The sequence below is a fragment of the Lipomyces doorenjongii genome, assembly GCF_038497915.1.
Source record: "Lipomyces doorenjongii strain NRRL Y-27504 unplaced genomic scaffold V1508scaffold_63, whole genome shotgun sequence".
In the NCBI taxonomy this organism is placed as follows: Eukaryota; Fungi; Ascomycota; class Lipomycetes; order Lipomycetales; family Lipomycetaceae; genus Lipomyces; species Lipomyces doorenjongii.
This window is the reverse complement of record NW_027118130.1, coordinates 20,210-36,376: the sequence shown is the minus strand read 5'-3', so window position 1 is coordinate 36,376 and position 16,167 is coordinate 20,210. Positions and strand designations below refer to the sequence as shown.

Here is a 16,167-nt window from a genome sequence, read left to right as displayed (position 1 = left end):
AAGGGAATAGGATATAGATCTTTGAATAGTACTAATCTACGACTATAATACATCCTAGCATTCCGATTCCGAAAACCCAAACACCTGGCCAAACAGTCCTAAATTATGTCCAAATACATTACTTGATTCGTTTCTTACGATCGTACTGGAATCGCACACGCCAAACGGCGACAATGATACGCCGCCTCTTCACCCAATAACGTCCACCTGCAATTTTTAAACAAATTGCCCGCGTACGTCATCAATCCAATTGTACAGTTCTTCGTAGGCAAACTCGGTATGTCACATGGATCGCTTATCGCGAGCAACCTCTCCAAATATCGCTCCATATCCTCTCGCGCGTTCCATACTGTGTCAGTGCGCGGTGCAGCCCCCACGGGTGACCCCATACGGTTTAGGACGGATGGTGCAGCGGCTAAACTCATGACCGAGTTCTTCGTTGCCAGATGGTCCGAATATTTCCGACTGCAGTCTTCCATCGCGTATCCATATGCCCACAGCACCAGACACGCGATATACAAACACCATGGTCGATGCAAGACCACGTCTGTATCCGCTGAGTACGCCATTTGTCCTAATAAAGCCCCCGAAACTAGTCTCGACGCATGCCATACAGAAATAGATGCCCCTTTCGATTTTGCCCACAGTTTCATGGATTCCTCTGCTCGTAACCAGTCCTGCGCTCGAATAGGCCGGCCCAGAACATTCGATAATCCCGCATACACATGTAACTGTAGCACATCAGTGTAAAGTCTAATAACTCCGAGTCTATGAAGCGACGAAGATGCCAGTATGAACGGGATGCCGATAGCAGAAGGGTTCTCAGATTCGGAAAGATCGAAAGCGAGTTTCCACGTTTCGAAAGCTTTGTAGATTACCGTGCTCCAATCACCCGATATAGCTGCGTCTTTCGAACTCATTTCCATCGCTAGTCGACCTGACGGCTCAGGTGTTGCTCGTGCCGATGCTTGAGGCGACGCATCACGCGTGGCTTCTGCGCCTTTCTTGTCCTTAGAAGATATACCTGATCTAGTAAGCATTCAAGTCTGGAATACAATTACATCCTATACAAACCGAACGATATTATCCCGCGTTGCCTCATGGTCCATGAGATAGAGAGCAACCCATGCAGCACTATATATCTTCCAAACGGGTTGAGCCGTAACCGGTTCCACCCATGCGACATCACCAACTTCAAGCTTGAAAAAAAACTCGGTCGTCGCTTCCGCGAATGCTTCACCAGCGCACTCCATGACTCCGAATCAGCCGCATTCCACAGATTCTCATCGCACGGTAAATCCAGATATAACTCGTTAGCATATAAAGCGGGTGTATGCCCAAACATTTCTGCGTGCTGGATATCGACGATAAACGCAAAGAATGCGGTGCGGATCGTGGTTTCGGTTTTTATCCATTGACTCCAGTGACGTTCGACTGTGTTTGTCGCGCCGTTCGCGGTCGAGTCTTCTGTAAGCTCTGGATTAATAAGCGAGCTGCCCCGGCGCATAAGCGTTATTAATGTGCCGTGGAACACATGAGACATTGCGTGGAGATGCCGATTCGCAAGGACTTTCTCGAACATCTCGCCGAGTAGGAGCGTCTGGAACACCCATAGCTTTGCTGGCGGAACAAAGTCGGGACACTACTAATATATCAGTTCATGTGATCAGTACTCAACCACGGCAGCAACAAAACTTACACTATAGACCAATGTTCGTAAATTCAGATGCAGTTTAATCGCTAATTGCAGTGACGAAGCATCTTTATCGTACTTCGTTCCGAGCGTAAACATGGCAACAAGAAGATGAGGAGGAAGGTTGTTTGGATCAGATGTCGGCTTATGAAGGATCGGATACTGCGGGTGAAAGTGACGCCAGTAAAGATGGACCCACGATGAGACCGTATGACAATTCATTTGCGAACAATCTTCCAAATCGGGCATGACAGTCTGTCAAAAAATATCAGACTATTTTCACATAGATACATAAGGAATGTCGGTTATTTACTCTGTATATATCAAATATCCGAGAAAGAGCTTCCGGGGATACGATCTCACCGTTCTGCGGCGGCGAGGGCAGCGATACAAATCCAAATTCCTGGGCGTTTGCACCAGCGTAGTCACCGGTCCAATCCTGGTATTGCAACGACGCAACCCTTCCCGTAGATCCTTCGCTTCCATTACTGTCACCCGTAGAATGCTCCTCTAACAGCCAATTCGTAAACCGGTCGTCAAATGGAAAGTTCGCAAAATCGAATAAATCTCGCTCTCCGAATATCGGCATCATATCTACTGGAAACATACTATCTAATGCAACAGGGGCCGGTGTGATGCCAGACGGAATACTGGGGGACGGCATTAGCGGTCCCAATTCAAGAGTGGTGGACGTCATAGTAGTTTCTGCTTTCTGCATATTCTCGGGCAAAGGAATGGCGTTTTCAGATAACCCTCTCAAATTCTGCAATGGTGTTATTGGCCGCGACGCCTCTGTTTCTGAGTATCGCTGCATCGTTTGATCTAATCTCTCTGTGTCAATCGCAAATCCGTTGGACACTCCACCATTCGGCTGCTCGTTGGCATCAGTCAAGATCGTTGAAGTCCGCATGCATCCCATCGAAACATCATTCGTCGACGACGGCGAGCTTGTCCGCTGTTTTGGCAGCTGCTGCAGCGGTATTGGAGATGTTCTGACAGCACTAAATCTCGCAGCCGCGACAGTACTGCTTGGACTCATCCCAGAATCGACCTCGTGCTCGTCCAACATACTTGACCGTCGACGAACAGTTGAGAAGTCAATTTGATTATCACCACCAAGGCTCAATTCATCGTCTTCTGGAGAATTTTTATGGTCTAATATCTCTGACGCTTTTCGTTTTCGCGCACGATTTAGTCCGACGCTGTTATGAGATGGTATATGACGACGTAGAAGATCACCCCGAACAAACGTCTTTGAACAGGTTGGGCAAAAAAATTTCTTCGCAACAGGATTATCTAAGTAGAGGCATTAGCAACTCATTATGAAATGTATTGCCAATAAAAGCTCACAAACGTCTGGGACACTCACGATTCAGTTTATGTCTTGTCAAATGTTCGGGTCGATTATAGGCCTTCTCACATCCGTCAAAATCGCATACAAACTTGGTAATAGTACTAGCAGAAGTATCTGAATTAACTGCCTTCCTGGTCTCGCCGATATCGCTTGCTCTTCGAGGAAGTCCAATACCGAAGCCGCTGCAGGAGCTAGTACCGCCTATTCGGTCTGCCCCACTCCCGATCCTATCCCTAGAATTCCCTAAATTCGGACCACCGCCCCTGACGCCAGTTTGTAGTACTGATATATTCGCCTGGACCATCGCAATGAAAGTTTAATTCATAGACATTTAATATGTTTCGATATTGATACGCCTTTGTCATATCAGTTGTGCCACCATCGAACGATTTTGTGGGGTCAGCGCTTCTAACCCTTACAAATACTGCAAACAAGCATTCACATTATTCCATTGTGAGGGCGTCATTGGGTTAGGTCTTCTTTCTGTCACCTCCCAGAGATTCTCTTCGCTCGATGTATATTATTGCTGACAAACATGTTCAATTCGAATTTGCCCAAAACTCATATTCAAAGCCATTTTCCGAAAATAATCTACATTTTATACAAGCTTAACTTCTACAGCCTTGGCAAATAGATCCTTATCGAAAATCGCCACATCGTATGTCATCAAAGTTTGTCTTTTATATTCTCGACCTTTATTACAATAATCCAACGGAGAGAAATTTGATCATGTTATATGCTCGTCAAAGGGAACATTTCCAACCAAATCCATGACCAAATTGTCGAAATTCACCCAACTGGTGAGATGCTGTATCGACGCGTTTGGATCTCCATCTAAAACGACACCTACATCCAGACGGTCAGATCTAAGCATTGCAGAATGACTGTTTGCTGTGTTTGCTGACTGAGCGTCGATCTCCATTATCGTGGCATAGTGTGGCTGGTGCGGTATGGCTATTTCCGGGATAAGGCTATTACGCTGTGACAAATCCGACATGCTTCCCCGACCGTCAGCAGGTGAGGCAGACTGCATCTGGGAAATGACAGTGGTAGTTTCCGTAATAGTCCCATTTCCTACCTTAAACATCATTAGTGGCCGTTCCTTGAAGGCTTCTGACCTCAATTCCTCCAGGACGACAGAATAGCGTTCCACCAATGAATTCTCCTTGGCAGCCACCGCAATCTGACTTTGACATTTCTGAGCAGCGTCGAGATATTTCTCCATATCATTGGGTGCTTCGGAGCGGCATCGGATAACGTACACGTACAGCACCACAACTGAGCAAAACGCGACATATTGAGTGAACTACAGTGAATATTAACTTATGCACAGTAAGGAAATTAAAGGTTAGCGAAAACTCCAACATACCCATAATGCAGCAAAAATCTGGCTGCTTTCATTCAGGTCGTCAATGATGTCCACTACCAGCATCGCCGCCGTCGTACATTCCCGTACGGCTTCCTCACCTTCGGCATCAAATATTGGTTCCGAAGACCCGTACGTGCTAGGCGTCAACAACGCGAAATTGTTCAACAAAAAAGGTCGATTCACGAGTATTAACGCGTGCGCATATGCAAGTGATAGCATACGACTCTGACGCTGCAGCAGAGTCATCAGCAACGACGGCTGCACACGCTCCGGATCGAGGAAAGCAGGAAGACTGTTTCTCCACGCTCTTAAGTCCGCAGTGTATTTTCGACACAAACTGATCTTCTCGGCCTTGCCAACTTTCTTTATACTGTACAGGTATCCTGACAAGACTAGCGTGAAGAACGGGAGCGAGCATTATGCAGTTCACAGTCTTGTAATTGCCCAGACTCATCTCCTTCTGTGTAATATCTTCGTCGTTGACGAGAGACGGTAGCTCTTGATCAATATCATTGTCATGAAAGATACTTGGACGGCCCAAGACGGCACTGAGGTACTTATCCAAACTATAAGCAGCCCAAAATACGCGTTTCCGGCATTCCTGTTCAATATAGTCGACTGTATTTTGTGTGCTGAGGTGTTTCTGCCGTCTATGAAGGCCAAGGGCTTGTATCAGATGCGCCGTGGTGCCAAATAAACTTCGACAGTGATTGATTCTAGAGCATGAGAGTAGATAGAAGCACTGCACTAATCTTGCTTGAACACTGGATAATCTAGGACGGCCAGTTTCAATGGCAAGCTGACGCTCTGCAGCATGGAAGTAGACTGCACTATGTCATATTAGCGTTTTCACTACTTTCATGAACAAAAGCTATACCTGTTGTCTTTGTATTTCATTCTTTGGTAATACGTCGGATATTTTCTAGTTTGAGCAAGCAAGGTAATTATAATTGCATTCCTCTCCCTTGTCCCTTCCTTCATGTCTGTGCTCTCGAAAGACTCGTAGAACTCTTCGAACCAAACGTTGACAGTTGGCTGGTGCAGGAAACGATATGTCGGCATAGCGTAGGAAAAATAAATGTCAATCATTGCCTTTGCCTCAGCCTTAGAAGGCAAGATAAAGCAGCTTGAATGAGAACCCTGAAGGATTGGGTCCCCAAATGTCAAGATCGATGAGCTTGGCGTGGTGATATTGATATCTTGTAGTCGTTTCTGCACTCGCAACAAAAAGGAAATTCTGGACGAGGATCCCACATATTGGCCTTGTGAATCCATATGCGGAGGCTCCGGCGAGTTGCCTTCAGGTTGATCTGCTATTAGTTTCTTTCGTAGGTTCCGGAGATACTCTAAATCGTCTTGTTTGTCCTCATAACCCTCCTCTTCATAATAATTCTCCTTGCTCGAGCTCTTCGTGTAATCTTCTTCTGTTGGCTGAATATACTCCCGGCCGTCGTCTGGGCTCTCCAACGGACTTGCACTCGCATTTGCCTCTCGACCGATGGGGATCACAGAAGAGTTATAGGTAGAAGGAGTCGCTGTCGAACTGGCGGCAGATGGACATCGCGCAACGGGAACTTCTGAGGCCACTCCACTCCGGCGATGGCGGGCGGCCGCGATTATATTCGGCGGTGAATTCGCAGGATAGTGCTAACTGGACGCAAGAAATACATGGGAGCTTACCGCTGCAGCGAGTTTTCTTTCTGCCGAGTCATTAGCGGGGAACTAGTGACCAGGGTATAATCCCGAGTAGATATTGACCTTTTGCAGTAATCACAGGCACGGCTGACTCGTTGTCGCTCAACATGAACCCTGCGGACCTTGCGCGCCCGATAAACAGGCGTAGAGCTGTCTAATGAAACTGCCCCAGCGGGACCGGTCGACATGGCTTGCAGGACGATAGTAGTAGGAGATGTAGTCGAGGGATCTGGAGAGCTCACAAAGTCGGGAACGGAAGTAGTAGGTGATGTAAAACCATCGGCCACGTTGCCACTGGGAGTGGCCAGAGGTTGAAGCCTCCTGGCAAAAGTGCCCAACTCGAATGCGCACATCTCGGTGGTTGACGGATGGCACGGAAAAGGCGTTACAGCCTGCCGGATAAGCCGTCCAAGGACTATAAACAGCTGTAATCGATAATAGGCGCTGATTGTCGGTGTCCAGTTGTGCAGTAGGCCTATCGTCGGTCGCGATCCAAAAATGTATCAGCTAATGTGGAGAAGCGATGCATGTACAAAGTCACGCTAAGCTAGTTTTGCAAGAATGAGCCATCTTCTAAACCGGACGCAACTGTGGTACCCCATAACTATTATGAACCAGCCAGTTGACTTATATTGAACCAGTTCCTGATCAGTTCCGTTCACTACGATCCCCAACCATTATGACGGAGGACAATTCGCTTATAGTTCTCTACATTTTAATGCCAACACCCCGCACTAGCGGACGTGCGTTTCACCTGAATGACCAGCGCTATTTGGGTAGAGGATCTTTTTAGAGTCTCAGATGGAAACCCAGCAGATGGGCGTCGGTATGTGGTCTTCCTACTCTAGCAGTGAACGGACCCATTCATAGCTAGACTATGCTTTGGAGAGTCGCCGTCGGTCGGGTTCAAGTTTTACTAGGTAAATCATTCCAACAGCACCCAAATGCTTCTTATGAGCTGTCCATGGTAAATGGATTATTAGGAAGGTAGATACGGCCGAGACACAGCACGTCGAGCTATAAAGCACATGCGGAGTAGGCGCTTCATTAGTCAATGACCGAGTATTCTGTCATTGCGGATGGAAAGTTTCAATCTTCAATCCAACAGGTCAGATTCCGGGACAAGACTGCGGAGAAAGAAACTATGGCCGTCGGATCGTGGGATGCATTCAATGGCATGACCTAGGCGTTTCCGCTTTATCTCGTGATGATACGAGATATTGTGTTTTCTTTGTGATTTAGTCATCCAACGATTAGTATTAGACGCAGCATTCGTCAGTAGTAGTACCTAGCAATTTAACCCGTTTTGGCCAAATGTTGTTGCTGTCTCGCGCGCTGCTGAGCCGCAAGGTGGCTGGCTTTGCCTCTCATCTCAATATGTATTGGTGGTATGCATACACTTATGCCGCCTCACAACAGCAGTGATATACCTATTCTACATGATGGCCGGATTCACTAGTTACGGGATTCCGCCTTCAGTCGGCAAGTTTTCAACAGCCCAGACGAAACATGTCTTGGCGAAACGGCGATGCGCAGTCGATGGTCGCCTTTTCAAGCTCCATCTATGTCATGAACATGAGTGGCTTCGCGGCGTATATAACAATATTACGAAGATTGTGCTTGAACGGGATGACGTGCCGTAATAAGAGATTGTTTAGAGAGGGGTGTACGTACTGAACCATACCTACCTGCTGGATGATAGGAACACGCTGGCCTATTGCGCCCTTGTATAGTTTTATTGCGTAAAGTATAATGGGGACTGATTTGTTCACAATACTTCGTGGCGTATTTCAAGTTGTTTCACAGAAGATGCGTCTTGAAAAGATATGGCGCCCGTAATATTTCTTACACCTTTCAATCCAGTAATAAGGTTTTGATGACCTATGCATTCTTCAACACAGCGATCATAGTGGCTCTCACAGGTCCACCTTCATGGTCATCGGGAAAACGAAATGAGAGAACATGGCATATGATAATCGGTGCCTTTCTGGATGTCGTCGTGTTCGTGATGACCGCGGCGACAGCCAACATGGCTACCAGGTACGTCAGCATGGTCATCTTCATCTCCTTCAGCTCCGGAGTGGCCGATATGTCTGGGATGGGCCGCTTCCACGCTCGGACAAACTCCGGAGAAGAAAGCAATTTCGATTGCATGGATTAAGGTGTTGAGTAACTTATCTTCTGTCTATACACCGTATCTATGGCCCACCAGTGATTCGCCTCACCGGCATGAGTTCCGCTGCTACTTTTTCCGTTGCTGTCATTCTCGCCACTTGGCTTACCAAGGTTGGACTTAAGAGGGATAATGCGCGGACTAGCGGCGGCGACGATTGTTTTGTATGCTTATTGAGGAATGTGCGACGATTCTGGGGATAATGTGGTCAGGTGTTTAGCTATTGCACGGTTTGTGCTAGGCTTTATATTGAGTCATCTATGACTATTTAATAAACGTACAGAAAGTAACGCTTTGCGAAATCTGAGGGCGGACTTTTATGCATGGTGCGGCGCAAGTTCCTGAGTATGTTTCAAGACCTCACCCTACCTGGGAACCGAAAGTGTTGTACTGTGACTAGAATTCCGCGAGCGATTGACAACATTCAGGTTCAGGATTTGTATGAAATAGTGTCTACAGAAGGTGATGCGTATATAGTGGTTCTCGACGTCACTGGGTGCTTCGTTTCGGACTAGGCCAACTGTTTATCTTGGGTAACTATATCTTCCGCCCTCCCTTCACCCGCAAGACAAATCAAGAGTTTTGAGTATTCAGCGACGCCTAGTACTTAATTATATTAATTCCGGCACGTGATTACACTCAACTGAAGCTTCCACAGGTGGCACCTGATTTTAGGCAACGCGGAGAAAATATGGCATATAGGTGAAATACCTCTCCGCTTATGCATTATGGCAGATGGTCAAGTTGGTAAGGCGCAGCGCTGGGAATGCTGAGATCAGTTGTTCGAATCCAACTCAAGACGTTTCTTTGGAGTATTTCACGTTCAAGGTTTTGTTTCTCTTGAAGGTTTGTAATGAACTTCAATTTACCGAACTACCGATGAGCCAGGTTTTGAGAATATTTATACGATAAACTAATTTTAAGATGATGTTCAAGATATGGAGATCAGGAGCCGCAGGACCCTTGCCTTTCACAACTATCGCGCACAAGGCGCCGGCTGCCTCAACTCCGATCACGGGTGCCCCGCATAAAAAATTGTTGGCCGGAGCGCTGGTCAGGTAACCGACACGTAGTCAGTAATTGAGGAGACCTAGCAATGGAACGAATGCCACGTTTCCCATGTGAAAAACGATTGTAATTTCGTCCGGTCAGGTCGCTGAGTTCAACGCTTGTCAGATTGAGTGTTTTTGTGGTTCTTGTTCCAGAAAGGGTCGATTGTGTATGCAGGTAAATTAGATTTCCGTTATCAGTACTATATAATGGTTCTTACATGGACCAGTCCCACAAACGTTAACTAGCACTGAGAAAATAAGTGGACCCGGGCTACGGAAGCCAGTCCCTGCCATCGTTTGTCGGATGTACCGCTTCCACAATCTTGTTATATCGTGGTTCCCAAAACACAGGAAGAAGCTCTATATTTTGCGCGGGACCATCGACGACAGCAGGCCAAAACTAAGAATGTGGCAATATCGTAAATTGCAGGCTTGTTTGCGTTTAGTTTGATCCATCGAATCCGCTAGCGCGCGTCTATTAAAGAGACATATTAGTTACTATTAAGCACTTACGTAGATTTCTGAACCTTATTCTGGTCGCGATTCATTAGGTCGTGGCCACATGATACCTTGTTTTGTTTCATTGCCACCTGAATCCTTATTATGGGGACGCCACACAAAAGCCGCGAAAGAACAAGCAAATGGAGGCACTCGCAGTTAACGGAGTGGTCCGTCAACTGCACTCCAGAATAGTGTAGCCATGTTTGTCGCGACCTTACTTGTTTGTCGTCCATCCCCCAGCCGAGTTCGGAGTGCTACCAGACAGGTAAGAAAAAACCCTCGCTGGAGCATTAGTTTGTCTTTGGCCGCAATTTGGTATATTTTGCTAAGTAGACGGTTTTTTATCTGGGCGGTCTTACCTATTTCCTTTCGTCTTCTCATAATTGCCGTCGACAAATATGCCTGGTAATACTTTCACTGAGGCGACAACTGCTGCGCCGGCCATCGCATCAGCTGATGGTTCGCCGAAAAGAATTTTGCTCCGGTTTACAAAGGAAGAAGAGAAAGTTCTCCGGAGAAAAATCGACCGGTATTTGATGCCGCTTATCACGACATTGTTCGTGTTGGCCTTCCTTGACCGGTCCAACATCGGCAACGCTCGAATCGCCGGCTTGCAGGAGAGCTTCAATCTCTCTTCGAATCAGTTTGACTGGCTATTGACGGCATTCTATATATCCTATATTTCTTTCGAATGGGTTGGCTTTTTGTGGAATGTTGTTCCTGCGCACATTTATGTCACAATGTGTCTGTTCGGCTGGGGGTTGGTTGCGTCTCTGCAATCCGTCACGTTCAACTACTGGTCGCTATTCATTCTTCGCTTCTTGCTTGGTATTGGCGAAGCTAGTTTTGGACCCGGTGTTCCGATGTACTTGTCGTTCTTTTATTTGCGTAAGGAAATGGGTTTCCGAACCGGCATCTTCATGTCGGCTGCGCCGCTCTCGACTGCGTTCGCGGGTACCATCGCGTACTTCATTACCAGCGTCGCGGACCATACTCCGATTGACTCATGGCGGGTGTTATTGTTTGTTGAAGGTATTCCGTGTATGCTCATGGCATGCATCGCATGGAATTATCTTCCGGACAGACCATCGACTGCGTACTTCTTGGACTTGAAGGATAAGATCATTGTTCGCTCGAGATATAGACGACGAATCGAGGTTGAGGGTGAGCAGGTTAGCCATACCGGCTCCCATGGATTTAAATGGGAAGAAGCTATCGAAGTTTTGCAGGATCCTAAAGTTTATGTCACCGCGGTAACGTATCTGATAGTAATCGGGGACCTGAGAATATTGTACTAATATGGCGTAGTCAATGTTTTTCCTTGCCAATATTGCGTATGCTTCTATGCCTGTATTTCTGCCACTTATTCTCAGAGAGTGAGTTGTTCTGTTTTACTCTCTGCGTGGGCGTTGCTAACTGGCGTAGTATGGGCTACGAGTCGATCACTGCGCAAGGTCTCTCTGCCCCTCCTTATCTGGTCGCCTACGTCGTTGTCTTGCTCACGACTTACCTCTCCGATAAGAGACAGTCGCGTGCCGAGTTTATCATCTTCCACTCGTCGATTTCGGCCGCTGGTTATCTGGTCCTTGCGATCTCGCGTGATACATTTACTCGATACTGCGCCATATTCTTTGTTGCGTCCGGGTTCTTCTCCGTGGTGACGGTTGTAATTGCCTGGACTGTCAACAACCAGTCGTCCGAGTCCGGTAAGGGCACCGGTATGGTCATGCTCAACACTATTGGCCAGTGCGGTCCTCTTATCGGTACTCGCTTGTACCCTGAATCCGATGCGCCGTATTACGAGCGTGGAATGATCATATGCAGTGTCGCGATGTTCACTGTCGCTATTCTGGCGATAATGTTGAGACGGCATTTGGCTAGACTCAACGCTGAGAGCTACGAGGAGGAGCGATATCGGCTTATTGACGACGAGTACTCGTCTCCTTCGGTTCCTAGCATCGCTGACGAAGACGAGGATGAATACGAAGACGAGGATGATGAGGACGGAGATGAAGACATCTCTCGGTACGAAGTTATCACTGTTGCAGAGGCGCGTCAGCTTCGAGAAGAGCACGGCTTCAACATTGATATCCTTGATGACGAGGGAACTGTTGACACTATTCTAAAGAACGGCGCCAAGCTTGTCGCGAAGAAGCAGGCTCAAACGTTCAAATACATGTTGTGAGTAGTTATTTTGGTATGTGGCTGAAACTTAGGCTTGTAATCAAGGTGGGGACAGGTTGCAACAGGCGGTGTGATTTTCTATAATGTTTGGATTACTAAGTGCTCTATTCGTTTGGGTTATAGAATTTGTTTTTGCAACTTTTTGGTCCATCGTGTCCTGCAGGGAATGCTCAGAAGTCTTGAGTGCATAGTACGGCATAGCGTATTGGTTGTTGTATTGTCTTGCTTTTATTTTGATCTGTTGAGCTCCTGTATCGGTTCTCATTGTCATTTGAGGTTATACATGGTGTATTCATGATCTTAAAATTCCTGATCTCAACATATATTGCCTGGCAGCCTTTTTCCACACTGGCTCATTCCTTAGCCTCTTGTTGTAGATCAATCAATAGCGCTAAGATAGTCTAAGTTACATCTTTTGCAAATTGTGTAACTGTTCTTCGCTTTGCACTTGTTTACTGGAGCAGAACTCAGCGCTTCCATCTCGGACAGTACTAAACTTTTTCGTTAGCATTAATCAGCCTGCTCCGTTCTCGCTGTCGTGACGTGATTAAGGCTCTAATGACCGTTCCGGATGAGACAAGATGCAATCCGACGGCATGCGCCTCTGAAAGTCATGAATCTTTTCTGATTAGTTGATATTACTGATGTGAGCCCCTTTCAATAACCTTCGTAATGAGTGTCTTCGACGGTAGGAACATTGCGAGACTAGTAACTTCAATAATAAGCCGTCGTGTCATGTTGCTAACATATTATACTAAAAGAGTTGTTGCGGGCATGTAGTGCGTTGCCAGAGAAATATTCCGCGCATCGACTCTGACGCCGATCATGCGACTTACTGCGTCATTTTGTCTGATTGTTGTATTAAATGGCTGAAATTGTCATAGTAAAGTAGTAAACTTATATCCTGTATATTACTAGAATTATAGACATGCAAGCTATCAAACCATTATCGTGACGTCGGCTAACCTACCCTTTTGCAGCGATCGATTGTAGGGTCAGGTATGTTTAATTTTTTGGCTCGCAATACCAAATGATTACTGACCAACAGCCGTCACCGATCCATACGCAGCACCAGCTGAATTGATCTTTAACCGCTACGAGAATGCCATCCATCGACCACTCGAGCACGACAAAGCTCGATTTGTACCTCATATCCGAGGCAGATATACCCTACGAGCAAGATGTGTTGCGTCACCCATATACACTTGCACCGTGGGTGAGGTACATCGAACATAAATTGGAATCTCCAATTCACGAACGGGTTTTTGTTTTTGAGCGGGCATGCAGAGATTTGGGACGGTCGTATAAGTTGTGGAAAATGTATCTTGACCTGAGGGTGAAGTGTTTGGATGAGATCAACCCTGCCAAGTATGAAGACGAATTTGTCAAGGTCAACGAATGCTTCGAGCGAGCTCTGATGATGTTGAGCAAAGTAAGTAATTCGTTTTGTGATGATCATTGAATATGGTAGTGACAGTTGCTAGATGCCGAGATTATGGATTGGTTATTTGCAGTTTCTTATGAAACAGTGCCGAGTCACAGAAACACGACGAGCGTTCGACAGAGCGCTCCGCGCCCTACCAATTACCCAGCATGACAGAATATGGCCCCTTTACCTAGGTTTTGCAAAATCAGTCAAAGGACCTACAGCGGTATGCGTCTATAAACGGTACTTGCAGTATAAGCCTCAAGACATCGAGGACTACATCGACCTTCTCATGTCGCTCGATTACCACGCCGAGGCAGCGCAACAGTACATCGCAGTTCTCAACACCCCTAAATTTGTTTCAAAGAACGGAAAAAGTCAATTCCAAATTTGGACTGAATTGACGGATTTGCTTGTACGCTATGCCCGCGACATTCGAGATTATTTGAAACGGCGTGGTGCCAAGCTTCTCAACGCGGTTGACACAGAGAAGATTATCCGATCTGGCATTGACAAATTTTCAGATCAGCGCGGCAAATTGTGGGTTAATCTAGCAATGTACAAAATTGCCATTGGCGACTTCGAAGGCGCGAGAGATGCGTTCGAGGAAGGTGTCACTACAGTTATGACAGTCAGAGATTTCACGCTCATTTTCGACAGTTACGCCGAGTTCGAGGAGTCTATTATTTCAAGTTTGATGGAAGAAGCAGCCCAGCGTGGAGGACAGAGCGATGACGAGAAAGACGCGGAACTAGATATTCGAATGATGAAGTTCGAACAGCTGATGGATAGACGACCATTTCTAGTTAACGATGTTCTGTTACGGCAAAACCCACATAATGTCGTTGAATGGGAAAAACGGGTTGGACTGTGGGGAAACAATGCAGAACAGATCGTGAAGACCTACACGGACGCGATTGCAACAATCAATCCTAAGAAAGCCGTCGTTGGGCAGCTCTACAAGTTGTGGACGAATTTTGCGAAGTTTTACGAACGCGCTGGTGACCTTCGACATGCGAGGATCATTTTCGAACGAGGTGCCAAAGTTCCATTCAAATCTGCAATTGAGTTAGCTGACTTGTATGTCGAATGGGCTGAGATGGAGTTGCGAAATGAGAATTTTGACCGGGCGGTTGACATTTTGGCCAAGGCCACGAATGGGCCACAGCGATCCAACATTGATTTCTTCGACGAGAATTTGACTCCACAGCAACGACTCCATAAGAGTATGAAGTTATGGTCATTTTATGTGGACTTGGTAGAATCAGTGGGTACGTTGGACGAGACACGAAGAATCTACGACCGGATTTTCGAGCTAAAGATCGCAACGCCACTGACTATTGTGAACTGCGCGAACTTGTTAGAAGAGAACAAGTTCTTCGAGGAGTCGTTCAAAGTGTATGAGCGTGGTGTGGAGCTATTCAGTTATCCAGTCGCGTTTGAACTGTGGAATTTATATCTCACAAAGGCTATGCATCGGAATCTCAACGTCGAAAGACTGAGAGATTTGTTCGAGCAAGCACTTGATAAGTGCCCACCAGAGTTCGCCAAATCATTATATCTTCTGTATGGTGAATTAGAAGAGACTAGAGGGCTCGCACGCAACGCCATGCAGGTTTACGATCGAGCAACGAGAGCAGTGTCGGATAAAGATCGCCCAGAGATGTATAGGTTCTTTATTAGGAAGACTGCGGCTAATTACGGATTACCTGCCACTCGGACCATTTACGAGCGTGCTCTTGAGTTACTGCCAGACAGAGACTGTCGTGAGCTTTGTATCGACTTTGCAGGGATGGAACAGAAGCTTGGAGAGATTGATCGTGCCCGCGCCGTTTGGGTGCACGGTAGTCAATTTGCAGACCCAAGGATTCATCCTCGGTACTGGGAGAAATGGCACGAGTTTGAGGTTCTCAGCGGCAGCGAAGAGACATTTAAAGAAATGCTGCGGATCAAGCGGTCAGTTCAGGCGCAGTATAATACTGACGTCAATTTTATTGCTTCACAGACTGTCGCGAAGAGCAAACCCGGGGAAGCGGCATCTCAGCCTGCTACGGTGATAGAAAAATCGGCCGCGCCGTCTCTTGAATCGTCTGAAGTGATACCTGGTACTGAGAACGAGGAGAACGATATATTAGCAGGCGGGTTCGGAGATGGCGAGATTGAGCTGGACATGGATTACTAGTAGGAACTACATGGAATTGCAACATGTATTGTTATCTACAATTGTATATTAGTGGAGTATGTACAAACCAATACCGTACAAACGAATACCTATTTGGTCATTTGCAAATTGCTTAGAAGATTCAGTTGGTTAATTCAAGTGAGCAGGTTAGGCATCGAAGTTTAAGAATCGGATTTGCCGACAACGTTGACATCGAGCGGAGTTAAGCGCACTTCATTGGGTTAGGGTATTATTGGATAGAGACGTCTGAGAATATGAAGCTGCAGCTGCGGTTATCTATGTGGACCGCCAGAACATAATAGCTGATGACTTTTTCATTCGTGCGACGCAAACAGTGACACATATAGTTTGTCTATTACAACAATAAATGGCAATTCTATCCTTTTCGCGCTCGAAGTCTGACGAGTCACATTAAAGCCTTCAACATGCAGTCCCGACTATCCTACGATCTTTTGGCCATACATTAGTTGAATTCAATTTATTATTACTGCGTCGAAAGGACGAAGACAAGTTGGCTGTACTTATCTTCAGCGTAACT

The 16,167-nt window shown here is 46.5% G+C and overlaps 5 protein-coding genes and 1 non-coding gene across 6 annotated transcripts; 3 read left to right on the top strand and 3 right to left on the bottom strand.

Annotated features, from left to right (window-relative positions):
- V1508DRAFT_375376 (fungal-specific transcription factor domain-containing protein) lies at positions 1–3,446 on the bottom strand. Its single transcript, XM_066937571.1, has 5 exons — positions 3,063–3,446; positions 2,007–2,989; positions 1,700–1,948; positions 1,075–1,642; positions 1–1,024 (listed from the first exon to the last, which is right to left on the bottom strand). The coding sequence occupies exons 1-5, from the start codon at positions 3,349–3,351 to the stop codon at positions 135–137; spliced, it is 2,979 nt and encodes a 992-aa protein (XP_066793661.1). The 5' UTR covers positions 3,352–3,446; the 3' UTR covers positions 1–134.
- Positions 3,447–3,549: 103 nt separating this feature from the next.
- Positions 3,550–6,464, bottom strand: V1508DRAFT_451221 (fungal-specific transcription factor domain-containing protein; the record flags this gene model as incomplete). The annotated part of the gene is made up of 6 exons (XM_066942500.1): positions 3,550–4,353; positions 4,417–4,767; positions 4,793–5,246; positions 5,294–5,951; positions 5,992–6,116; positions 6,175–6,464. 6 exons carry the CDS (start codon positions 6,462–6,464, stop codon positions 3,775–3,777), a joined length of 2,457 nt encoding a protein of 818 aa, XP_066793660.1. The 3' UTR covers positions 3,550–3,774.
- Positions 6,465–7,992: 1,528 nt separating this feature from the next.
- On the bottom strand, positions 7,993–8,265 carry V1508DRAFT_399587 (uncharacterized protein; the record flags this gene model as incomplete). The annotated part of the gene is made up of 1 exon (XM_066938270.1): positions 7,993–8,265. One exon carries the CDS (start codon positions 8,263–8,265, stop codon positions 7,993–7,995), a length of 273 nt encoding a protein of 90 aa, XP_066793659.1.
- Positions 8,266–9,018: 753 nt separating this feature from the next.
- V1508DRAFT_t85 lies at positions 9,019–9,086 on the top strand. Its single transcript has one exon. It is a non-coding gene; the product is annotated as a tRNA-Pro (tRNA).
- An 889-nt stretch (positions 9,087–9,975) lies between these two features.
- On the top strand, positions 9,976–12,409 carry V1508DRAFT_423972 (major facilitator superfamily domain-containing protein). The gene is made up of 3 exons (XM_066941235.1): positions 9,976–11,090; positions 11,146–11,213; positions 11,263–12,409. Exons 1-3 carry the CDS (start codon positions 10,236–10,238, stop codon positions 12,020–12,022), a joined length of 1,683 nt encoding a protein of 560 aa, XP_066793658.1. The 5' UTR covers positions 9,976–10,235; the 3' UTR covers positions 12,023–12,409.
- Positions 12,410–13,123: 714 nt separating this feature from the next.
- Positions 13,124–15,629, top strand: V1508DRAFT_359460 (uncharacterized protein; the record flags this gene model as incomplete). Its single annotated transcript, XM_066937108.1, has 2 exons — positions 13,124–13,453; positions 13,506–15,629. The coding sequence occupies 2 exons, from the start codon at positions 13,124–13,126 to the stop codon at positions 15,627–15,629; spliced, it is 2,454 nt and encodes an 817-aa protein (XP_066793657.1).
- Between the last annotated feature and the right edge of the window lie 538 nt (positions 15,630–16,167).